The sequence below is a fragment of the Pteropus vampyrus genome, unplaced genomic scaffold, assembly GCF_000151845.1.
Source record: "Pteropus vampyrus isolate Shadow unplaced genomic scaffold, Pvam_2.0 Scaffold359, whole genome shotgun sequence".
NCBI lineage: Eukaryota > Metazoa > Chordata > Mammalia > Chiroptera > Pteropodidae > Pteropus > Pteropus vampyrus.
In genome coordinates this window covers 358,875-371,571 of record NW_011889140.1, presented here as the reverse complement: position 1 = coordinate 371,571, position 12,697 = coordinate 358,875, and the positions used below count along the sequence as shown (strand labels likewise).

Sequence of the window (12,697 nt, the reverse complement as noted above, 5' to 3'; positions counted from 1 at the left end):
TCAATTTTTACCCCTATCTATATCATAGTGCTTGTGATTTGCTAAAGATACTTCCCCATAATGGTAAACTATTGTAGCTAAAAGGACAAGCCCATCTTTCACGAGCCTCTCTTGCTTTGATGCTATATCATATTCTTTCGATTAATGTCTAGGATAATCTTTTATAAAACTTGTCACTGCTTCTTGTTCTGCCTTTTTGGCTGACTGCCTATGTGATGGGAGAGCTCAGATTAAAATACAGCACGTGACATCTAGCCTTGTGGGGTAAGAGTTGCAGTGTGAGCTTGAGCCATTATCTAAAAATATAAATTATGGTAAGCTTGCATCTTGAGTTACATGGCACGCTATAATGCCAATTTATTTACTGTTTTTCCTAAATAATAGATTGACAAAGTTAAGAGTGGAGTTGAGTTGCAGAAGAGTTAAATAAATTGCCAGGAGTTCTTTTAACTCTAGTACACATCCACAGTGTTCACATCCTCATGGTCTCTCCCTAACTATGAGTATTTCTTCCTCCTCCAATTCACCCAAGGAGCAGACTTCCTGTCTTCCTTGGGAGTTCACAGTTCATTAACACAAAGCCGGCTTGTTCATGAGCATATGGTCAATCTCACAGAACAGGAACATCAGCAATATTATTTTCAAAAGAGAGGTTAAAGAAAACTCTCACGTTCACCCCCACCACAAACTCCTCCACTGAGGCTTGGCGCGATGCGGGTGCTAATCTGCTCATTCATATTAATGGCACGCCTGTAGCTCTTATGGTCATTCATAAATCGGTGGGGATGGTTTACACACACCCTTCATTCTACTTGGGAAGCCAGCAAAGAGTAGTGAGCAGTCAGCATGAGTCCCTGGATTCCTGAGTTCACTCTGGGACATAACTGTAAAGTTTATAGGAGCTCTGAAATTCCAGGAAGAAAAGTTCCTTCAGCTCTCATGAACTATAATTCTAAGAGGAAAAAAATTCCTTTGCAAAACAAAGGACCTCACAGTCCCTTATAATCACTGTTTATAACGGATATTTGAAGTTGGTTATTTTCTCAATGAATTTTATGAAAAATTACTATTTTTTCTTTTTTTTCCCACTATTCTGTTTTGAAGCAAAATAATTTCAAAGAACGGTCATATTTCTTCCCTTTTGAATAATTTACAATGATAAAAATAAAAAAGTCAGAGTTGATTTTCAAAAGAATTTTTAGAAAGGTTTGTGCATTAAAAAAATAGATGTCTTAAATATACTCAAGTTTCCTTATGTATGCTTACATAATTTTATATCATGTGTTCATATGTATTTCTGGATGCATACAAATATTTACACATGTGAACTTCTAGAAAAATGGTACATAGACATTTGAGGTTATAGAGATGAGCTTTTAGGGAACTTCATAGCATCTATAACTATAAACCACAAAATATAGTTAAATAAGGAAAAATTTTGCTAAAATACATCTCAAGGTGTTGTGCGTTTAATTTGTTAAGAATAGATCTCATGATAAAGGTTTTTATCACAAAAAAGAAAGCAAGGTACAGAAGAAAGCTTTTAGGAGTGATGACTCTGTTTCCATGGTGATGTCATGAGTGTGTACACATGTCCAAGCTCACCAAAATGTACACACTAAAATGCATAATTTTTTTGTATACTAAGTATACCTCAATAAAACTGAAAAATAGAATTTAGCTTAAAAATACACAAAGTAATAATTGATATTTGAATTAAAAACAGATCTTATCTAAAAAAAACAAAAACAAACAAACCCACAGTGTATGAGGTAGAAAAGCATTTTAAAATATAAAAGTAATAAAAGTAGCATCTGGAAAGAATGAATGATGACAATGCTAAAATTAGCCAAGTACTAACCGAGGGAAAGGAAAAACAGAAAACATTCTAGGAAAAGCTGGAAAGGCCAGATTTATTTCAAAATGCTTCTGGAACAGGCACATGCCTAGTCTATAAATTTTTTTTGTGATGATGTATATTTCCTTTCCTGACCTCTTCTTTTAGTTTCCGTTCAGAAATATCCTTGATAAGAAAGAAATAATTATTTACATGTTCATATCTAATCATATGACTTGAGATTCCCCCCTCCTGAACTCCATATTGGTTTTCATTTAAGCACTTTATAAGTTGTAGAATCTCTAAGTACAAGTGACAAGTCATAAATTCTCGATCCTAATATCCCAGAGACCTTTTTAATAACAATATTGTGGGAATCCACGTGTTGGCCAGCCTACAAGTTTAAAAAACTATCCACAAATAAGGTCCTATTGGACATTCGGTTCACAAACGGTCTTGGCTAGAGTACAAAATAAGCCATTATTTGAGAGTTTTCTCTCTTGTAAACACTAGCATCAAGTGTCCCTGTGAGGTTCACTGTGACCAGACATGCACTTTCATAACTGGCCTAACTAATGACAATAGAATAGTGTAAAGTTAATTTCCTATTAGAGATCATAAAAACTGGAATCTTTGCTGGTGCCCCCGGCAGAAAGCATCCACCCAGGTGATCATATTTCACAGGACATGCAGGTGACACAGAAACACATCACTGCTCCTTGGAGAACTGCTGCTTGGGACATAGTTGAGAGATGGAGACTTTGTTTCCTCGAACAAACACCAGTTACAAAACCCAATATAATATAATAACCCCAGGGGACATTATTCATATGGATCTTACTATATAGAATCACAGTGATATTTGGGGCAAGAAAATAGATTGAAATCAGTGTAATAAATTACTCGGCATAAATTTAAAAGTAAATATAAAACACATATTGATTATTTTAAATTTAGAAGTCTATAGAGAAAACAACAGAGTATCCTGAATTGGTTATTAAAATATTTCTTGGGAATGGCGACGTTATAACATTTATATATTTTGATCATTCTAGGTAACGCTGATCCTGAAGGCCAGGGTTACTGCCAAGCAGGATTTAGTCTGGATTTTTATAAGGTGAATTTCTTTGGTCTCGTAGCTTCTAATATTTATCTTACCTATTAGATTTTTTTTTTTTCTTTCTACCTCTCACTTCTGCCCCCCTTAGGTATATATCTAACCTCTTTTGACAACTTCTTTAAGTTTTTGTTTGTTTGTTTACTCTTTATTAAAATAATCTATGCACATGATAACGTATTAAAATAATACAGAAATATATATGATGAAAAAGTCTTACTTCCTACCCCTGTGGTAATCATTTTTAAATGAGGAAAAAACCGCAAAAACTCAGTAATGTGCTTCTGAAAAGATCACAAGCATCTGTAAATTGTTTTATCTCCTCACTGTGAGCGATAAGATTTAACATGTGTTAAAATTCACATATCCTTTCAGGAAATTAAAAACAGAGCTGTCTAGTGAGAATATAGGAGGCAAAGATTCCATGCTTTTAAAAATAGTATAAATTTCATCAACATCTGAAGTTTTCTTCTTTGTCTTTTTTTTCCCCACTGAAAATTAAAGATGCAGAATATAGAAAGTGCGGTTGTAAATAAGAGAGAAAATTTGTATTTGCTAGTCTGGAGTTTTTGCTCTCTCCCCTGGGAAGGGTGGGTTTGCAGATACACGAGGAAAAATAGGCATTACTGTGACCTTGAGATAAATAGGAACCAAATTTTCATTTTCTTGCCAAGGCTCAAAAGACCATGTCTGCGAAATTGCACAGCATTAAATATGTAGATATTTTGCTTACCTGCGGCAGTGCCAAAAAAACTGAATTTATGTATTTTCAAGGGAGAGAATTAAACTCAACTAATCGAGTCAAATTAAAAGTATTTAATATCACACTAAATAATTGAAAGCCAAAAAGGAAAGAAAGTGGCCTGCATAACTCAGATAGAAGGGCCTCTTTCATAAACTGTTTTTTAAAAATATATCTAATGAATCGTTAGAGCAACGCTTATCAACATTGATTTATTACGCTTTAAGAAAATCGCAGTTTTTCTTTTCCAATTGTTGTTTCTGTTTTGTAGAACGGAGACCTTATAGTCGGCGGTCCTGGAAGTTTTTATTGGCAAGGTATGTTGCGTTAGCAGAGGTGACATGCCCATTTGTTTTCACTCACAAGGAGAAGCAGCAGGATAACATTAAACATTGACTCTTTATGACATTAATTTTATATCCATATGCATAGTTTCTCATATTCATAGTTTATACTTTGTTGTATAAACGCTGTTTTAAAATACTGTTACAACTTAATTCATTTATTCACCAAATATTTACTGAAGCTGTGCCCAGCTGTGTGCTAGATGCTGGAGACACAAAAGTGAGTTAAGAGAGACATTGTTCCTGCCCTCATGGAGGTCACTATATCTAGAGAAAGACCAGGCATTGATCGAATACTCAGGCATGATGCTCGCTGTGAAGGCAAGGTCAGCCAGGGTGGGCCATGAAATCATGGGTGGCTTCTCCAGCGCGGCTGCATGAAAGTGTGCTATGTCCTCGGCACACTGGCAGATGGGGAGCTGATAGACAGCCTGTGCTCTGCTTCGGGAACCCTGAACCTTGGCCAGGATAACGTTTGCCCAAGGGGATGACTTCCTCTAATTCTTATAAAGGTGTCACATGGGCCCTGGGGTGTTGCAGCAGCCCTAAGGTCTAATGATTTCACAGGAGGCAACTCTGAAACTGAGATCTGAAACTTGAGTAGGAAGCAACTAGGCGAAGAGGGGAGGGGCTGTGTGAAAATGTCCTCGAAAGTCTCTTGATCCTGTCCGAAACATCCACGCAGGTACCTGGTCCCCACCAAAGGTCCTTGATATTCAATCCCGTCCAAAATGTTCACAGAGACATTTGCTCTGTGTCAAGCCATCTACCTAACCCTTTGTGCCATTGCCAACGAAGCTACTGGGGAAGAAGGGTATTGCTGCCAGTATAGCCACAACACAATTATTGGGCCAATAAAATATAACAATATTTTTTATGTATTAATCCTGTAACCCCAAAGTATAAATAAACATTATGGGTTGTTTGAACCTAGGGATTCTTTCTAAGCATGGACGTTTGGACGGGTCCAAAAGTCAAGGACCTTTTGGCGTGGACCAAATGTCCACTAATCGGAAATGTTGTATGGCCTCAAGGAGTGCAGTGAGTGAGGATGGAGGGACGTCAGGGTGACTAGAGGTTACGAGAGGGAGGGAAGAGCCATTGAGTGGGACGTTGTGGCCCCCCCACCACGCGGGGCCCACCAGCCAAGGTGAGCCGGTTTGTCTTTATCCTAAAAACAATAAGACTAGTTTATCCTATAAACAATGTGGATTGTAGGAGTTTTAAATGGATGGTCTTAGCTAGAGTAAGAATTTGTCATTTGTCCCGAGAATCATGAGAAACCACTGGGGAATTGTAAGCATGGGATGGATGCTATGACCATGTCTGTGTTTTGAAAAGATCACTCCGGTTGCAATATGGAGAATGGACTGGAGGCTTGTCAAAGTGAAATATCAGCAAACTAGTTATAAGGTTATAGGCTAGTTACAAGTTTGTAAGGTAAGCTCTAAGATTCGGGTGAAGATGTTTGCTTCTTAGAGTGGTGATAGTACAGATTTTCAAAGAGGAGTAATTTGAGAGATGCTTCGGTGGCAGAATAACCAGCCTAGATGGTGGACTGGATGTATGGGGGTTTGGGAGGGAGGATGTCAAGGGCATGTTTATGACTTACTGAATGGTTATAGGTGGGTCCCGCTCACTGAGATGGAGAACAGTGGGAGAGAACAGGTTTGGAGTGGGTTAGAGGCAAGATCATGAGTATGCTTTTGGTTATGTTGAGGATGAAACTGTTTGAGATATCCAAGAGTTTCTATCTAAGTATTTAGATGTATGGGTTTAACTTAAACCCAGAGATGATATCTAGGCTGAAAAAGAAACCTTTCATTACTTGTCCATTGGTGACAACTGAAGCCATGGGTGTGGACAAGCCACCTAAAGAGAGATCACAGAGAATGTAGACTGAATTTTGGCTGTAAAGTTTAGAATAAAGATGGAGTAGAATCTGAGAGAAATGGATAGTTGAGTGAGGGTTGTTTTTTTTTTTCGGGGTGTGTGTGTGTGTGTGTGTGTGTGTGTGTGTGTGTGTGTGTTTTAATGGAAGAGACTTGATTATGTTTTAAAACCATTGGGAAAGAGGCAGGAAAGATGGATTCATGATAAAATTTTATATGAAGTCATTGTCAAACTTAATTTCATACATAAACAACTATGAATATCAAATAATTAACATTTCAGTCTTTAAAAATTATTTTGCTAACTGAAAACTATTTTATGCAGTAGATGGATAGAAAATAAAACTTATGTGTTTGAAAAAACTGCCTTCTAATTCTTTCCTTTCCTTAAATTGAAAAATGTCTGATACAAATGAGTTGCTGAAAATTAACCATATTAAGGAGGTATGGAAGCATTTGAGACAGATAATTTAAAATTTTATTCAGTGTTAAGATTATAATGTTTATAGAAGCAGCTGAAGGAAACAAGCAAAGGCAGCCTGTTATGTAAGAGGAGAGAGGGTATTGAGTTTTACCCCCAGAGAAAACTGGCAAATTCTATGGACATTGTTCAGAAATTCATGTGTAAATACCATTGTCTTAATACAAGAAGTCATTTCAGGCAGAGTCACTTGGAAATATTTATGGCCTAGTTTGACAGTTTTATTCTTTTTGTACTTCAAACAAGACTGTGGGAATTATGTGTGAATTTGTAAAGAATAATATGGTTTCGAAATTTAATGTTAGTCTCTTGAAAGCATTCCTCCATTTTTCTCCCAAAGAGCATGAGATCACCTCTTTCTTAGATGTTTATAATAGACATGAGAATGCATAGAAATTGTAGTAGAAAATCGCTGGCCATTTTTTGGACTTATTTTCATCCCAATACAATAGATATTTCAAGACTTCTGGTAGTGACTTTATGTGGGTGAGAGTAACCAAAGTTTTTATCACATCGTTGTTGGTGGCCATGGATTGATTTTTTTTTTTTTTTTTTTTTGCTAAAATTCTGGATCTCACTGGACCTTGCTGCCTCCCACTGTCATAATTTTATGTTTTATGTATACATTTTAGCAGAAAAAGTAAATGACTCAAAGATTATGTAAACTTAGAGAATGCACTTTATGCTCTTTGGGCCTCTGTTTACTCATCTGTAAGAAGTTATAATTTGACTAGATAGATGTTCTCAAAGCTAGATGATGTTTCTTCTAGCTAGAATGTTCTAGAATAAAAATTTAATCACATACATTTTACCTATAGTTGTCTTCGCTTTAGATATTTTTACCATTTGGAGGTACAGGGAGTGTGTATGGTGAAGGCAGCAGGAAGACAGATAAAATATGTAGCTCATCTTTGGTTCTTCTGTCAGAACGGAAATCTCTATCCAGCTATAATCACTAGGCTCACCTTGATATTCTAGTGGCAGGCAAGAAAATTCATCATCGAAAATGCGAGCAATTCCATGATAGTTTTAAAGGGAGTATGTGTTGTTCAGACATCCAGTGTCTGCTGAGAGAGGGCCTGCCTCTTGCATTCATTCAGTTAATGTATTAATTTATTTGAACACAGGTCAGGTGATCACTGCCAGTATCGCAGACATCATTGCAAATTACTCATTCAAGGATATTCTAAGGAAACTGGCTAGAGAGAAACAGACGGACGTGGCTCCAGCTTCCTACGATGACAGTTACCTCGGTGAGACCCATTGCTCAAGATATCTGTGGTTTCTAGAAAGACAAACATTAAATGTAGAGGGAAATTTTATTCCTCAGTTACCTGATGTTATTTGGCATCTTATGCAAGTTTTCTTTTTTTATTAACTTTCTTTTCTTTTGATTCAGCCATGACATATAACCTACATGGTTTGACAGCTATTTTATAGGCTCCATAATCGTCTCTTGCACATAAAATATGTTGCTGGTTGTGGATACTGCATATTAGTGGGGCTGGCCAGTACTACAGAGGCAAGATGATAATGGCTTTTCCCATTTCTAGAGCAACAGCAAGAGACTTTCTAGTTGCTAGAATGATCTTAATTCATTATGCAGAAACCACACGATGGCAATTCACTACAACTGTTTCCCACCTTGGGTCTCCTACTGGCATTCTGAGTGCTCGAAGAATTTTTTAAAAATTATAGTTACATTTTGTCACCTCACCTCACTTTAAGTGAAATTTGTGGAAAACTATCATTAAATGAGTTAGGAAGCAGGCCTTGTTGGTGATCAGAAGTAGCAAACCCGAGCACAAAGGATACCTTGAAGAGCATCACGTCTGATCACGATGAATCAGCGACTTTAAATGCAATGGCCACCAATTATCCTTTAAGCTGGGTTATGGAGCATGCCTGCTTTAAAAAGTGCCTTCAGACTCAGACTGTGTTGCCATACCCAGAAGCAGGGGATCTATGATGCTTCCAGGATTTAGTACAAAAGTGTTCATGTTGGTTTAATTACTTTTTCCTTTTATAGAACCCTAAACTTTTACTTTACAATATTTGTTGAGGTTTCTGTACAAAGCAGGACTATAGAATTTCTTTCATTTTTCTAGATGTATAGCTCATTTGTAAAGCTTTCAAACATGTAATTAGTTTGTTTCTTTTCTTTAAAACAGGATACTCGGTTGCTGCTGGGGAATTTACAGGAGATTCTCAGCAAGGTGAGAGACATTGCTGAACGTAAGTCATTTATAAAACATGGAGAAAAGGTTAAATGACATAAAAAGACCATCTAAAAATGCAATTTTCTTTGCTACACGAATCCCAGAATGTGCATGATAATACTTTGTAGATTCTTAAGTCTCAAAGCATTTCAGAAGATTGAATCCCAAACATTATAAATCTAGTCAAGTAATAAAAAAATTAGTCCAGTAGTCCTGTGTTATGAATGAAAAAAAAAAAATGCAGATGATTAAATGGCTTAGACAAAAGCCATGCTTTCACAGACGTGTCAAATGTGAGGAATCTAGATCCCTTATTTTAAATTCTGGGATCTCATGTTGAACATGGTCAAATTAAACTCCCCACCCAGCAATAACCCTACATCTCCACACCGTGTCCTTTTTCTTTTGGGACACGCCCAAACCAAAACTAACAGGATAAACTAGTCCCTTGTCTCACGTGTGGCCCTCACCTTCTGTCCTCTGTTTTCGATCCTCCGATTCTGTATCCACCTTCACCTTCCAGTGGCCAAATGCTACCTTTTTTTTTTTAGGCCAATTTCAAATCTCATTTCCTCCAGAAATCCTTCCTCAGCTTCCTTTTTAAAACTCTTACATCATCTCATTTTTCCTTTCCTAAGGCATTGACCAGTCACTCATTCGTCAAATATTTTTTGAGTACCTACTACACACCAGGCTATGTGTTACACGTCGAACACACAAAGGTGAAGAAATGGTCCTTAACCTCAGAGTTTACAATCTATTGGGGCTGACACACGTTAAACAATAGACATAAAATATCTGATTAAAAAATTGTAGTAAGTGCTAGGGTAAAGTTCTAAACACAGAACTAATCCCATTCATGAGGGCTCTGCCTTCTTGACCTAATCACCTCCCAGAGGCCCCCAACTCCTAACGCCATCACTTTGAGGGTTAGGATTCCTCATATTTATTTCAAGGGGAATGCACATTTGGTCCATAGCAATACCTATCATATGCAAGACAATGAATGGTAGCTTTTACTTTACTAGTAATATTTATTGAATAACTTAATCAGCAATTAATATTTGCCATTTTTCATCTTGTTTCCTATGGACCTAAGTGCTTATCACTAATGTGTTTTAACTAATTCGCAAATAATTAAGAGTAAATGAAATATGGCCATTATTAGGAATCATCACAGATCTTTTCATGCTTTCATGTTGACATTTGTAGAAATGATAATAATTGGAGCCACTTTAAAATGGAGTTAGAGCCACCATCCCAGAGGAACTGCCTTGCACGTCATACGCATCACACCTTTGAGCAAAGTAACCTGTGGACTGAGCTTAAGGCAAAACTGTGTCTCAAATAACTGTTTGCAAAGATAACCGGAAATCAGATATGACTACCTGACTAATGGCTAATGGACTGAAAATTAAAAACGTTCTTTAAAATTAGCATCACAGTGTTAACTTATCTGCACCTATAGAAATTATTTCCTTCTATTGATGTAATTATTTCCCTTCCTTTCCCATAAATACCCCTGGCCTTCACCTCCTAACCAGAACACTCTTTGGGTTTTTGCCTGAATTAGTGCTTCCTAAATAGCTATTCTTTTGGATCCCAAATAAATGCTTGTTGCTTCTCACTCTGGCCTTTTATTTTTAGGTTAACACATACAAATTATAAATTCATTAAAAAAAATTATTGCTGTTACAGATGTTGAAGACAGGTGTTTTTTTTTCTTTTTTTTAATTTTAAGTTTTTATTAAATTTGTTGGGGTGACATGGGTTAATAAAATTATATAGGTTTCAAGTGTATAGTTCAATAATACATCATCTATATAGCGTATGTTCAACACCCTTTTTTTCCTTTATAAGAACATTTTTCTTTTAAAAACAAGCTAATTCATAAAGGTTTTTTTTTTTTTGCATCATTTTCTTCTATAAGATATTAAAAGGCAATTTATTGTTGTGGTTAAAAGCATGGACTTTGGAGCTAGACCACTGTGGGGTTTAAACTCTGACTTTGCCACTTACTAGCTCTGTGACCTATTTACCTAACATCTCAGCATTTCCATTTCTTTATTTCTAAAAGATGATGATGATAGTATCAGCTACATCAAAAAATTCTTGTGAAGATTAAATGAATTAATCCTATATGTTCATAGAACAGTACAATGCCTGACACATAAAAGTACCATTTAGATATTAGCTGTAATAAGAAAAAAAAAAAAAACCCTTGGGTTAGGGGCCATAAGAGATATAATTGAATAACTATCACCTTTATAAAGTCATTTCTTAACAATCACTTAGCTACTTAGCAAAGGAAACTGCAAAATGTGCCAAATGATTTTTAAACGCGGCGCTTGGCTCTCTCACTGGAAAGCTCTCCAGAGAAGCATTCAATTCTGATGCAAGGAAATTAATGGTAATGTGTGACCGCTCATCCTAGGGAGAGATAGTAGGAAATAATAGTGATTTTCCCGTCAGAGCTCAGAAATATCTAGAAAATGCATCCAAGTTTTAAGTAAGTTTTAAGTAAGTATCTAAAGTAAAGGCACTATCAGAGATCATGATCTGTTTATTAAAACGCTCCAAGTCCAAGGTTACCCATGTTCGCTATTTACTTAGTTAGATGAGAAGGAGGGAGAATTCTATGAAAAACAGTGAGCAACTTGATGATACATCAGAGAATTTTAATGCTCAATCCTTTAATCCTGAGTGATACACAGATGGACTTCGTGGAACTTGAACCTTTGAACTTATATGCAAATTTTTGTATGTATGTGAATTCTTCTGGTGAGAGGATCCATAACTGTCATCTAATTTTCAAATGTGTTCGTGACTCAAAAAAGATTAAGAGAGTCCATTCTCATTTTAGAGTGAGATGTGATGAGCTAAGTCCCAAGAGAGGGATCCAGCCCTAATGCATCCCAGGAAAGTCATCTGATGTGATGGAGAGAATGTTGGCTTTGCTGCCAGTTCTTCGGTTCTTACCTGCTATGTATGGTGATGGAACCTTTCACAGCCTCAATTTCCCAGCCTTCTGAAAAGGGATAGGAATGACTGCTTTTGAGAGGTTAAATGAGGGAGATATTATAAAGAACATGCTCCATTGTCTGATGGGTAGAAGACATTCGATAAATGCTAGCCTCCTTTCTGCTTCTCGCTAGTGGACTTGACGTCCACATCATGTATTTGGAAGCCAAGGATCTAAATTTTTCCTGAACATAATGTTGATAGTAAGAGACCTCTGAGGTTTTCGCCATGAGCTATTGAAATGGTTCTAAGAGAAGTCTCCTATTTCCCCTGCCCACTGAATATTAAGGTAGTTGAGTGACAGTTCTCTTAACTTGCTTCAGGTTCCAAACAATATACTGTCCTGATTGTTTTTAAACGGTTATGAACACTTTTAATCAATATTACATTTAATAACAATATTACATTTAATAGTGTTGTGGCCAGATGAAGTTACAGACTCCAGAGTTACTGAGCATGGTGATGGTTGATTTTTAAAACAAAATTCTGAGTGTTTGTGGGATGTGAGAAGTAGTGGTCGTCACATATCTCAGATGGTGTAATCCCCCTTAATCTTTCTTGGTTGACAAATCTGATCCTGAAAGCAGTCAGCTTCATTATATCTGATGTAGTCTGTTTTCAGGTGCCAGGAGAATTTAATTCATGCCACATAAAGTAGATTGAAAACCAAGCAGTGAGCTGCCGGTTTTAAAAGCCTTTCTGGCTGTCTATCCAGATGCCTTAGTTTTTCTGAACTCCATTTCATTCTTCCCTCGTGTGGCTGTCATTGAACTAGCCACGCTCCTGTGTAAAGTTCACCCCACTGCTTTGCACCAGATCTCATCCCTTCTCATGACTCAGAGATGCGACTCTAGCGATTCTGGATTCTCTACCTCACATCATTGAGTTTTCTAGTCCTACTGGATCATTCCTGCCAACATACAAGCATGCTGTTATTTCTCCCATCTTAAAACAAAACAAAAACAAAAACAAAAACAAACACACAAAAAACGAAACTCTCTTATCTTACTTTCCCTTCCAGCTACCACCTGTAGATCTCTGCTT

At 36.7% G+C, this 12,697-nt stretch overlaps 1 protein-coding gene across 4 annotated transcripts in view; it reads left to right on the top strand.

Moving 5' to 3' along the window:
- ITGA8 (integrin subunit alpha 8) overlaps positions 1–12,697 on the top strand; it is a 149,814-nt gene that overhangs the window by 26,113 nt on the left and 111,004 nt on the right. For all 4 annotated transcript variants that reach the window (XM_023522873.1, XM_023522874.1, XM_011379443.2 and 1 more), the window contains exons 5-8: positions 2,893–2,954; positions 3,968–4,013; positions 7,541–7,666; positions 8,585–8,629. In XM_023522873.1, coding sequence (XP_023378641.1) covers positions 2,893–2,954; positions 3,968–4,013; positions 7,541–7,666; positions 8,585–8,629 — 279 coding nt within the window. The remainder of the gene's footprint in view (positions 1–2,892; positions 2,955–3,967; positions 4,014–7,540; positions 7,667–8,584; positions 8,630–12,697) is intronic.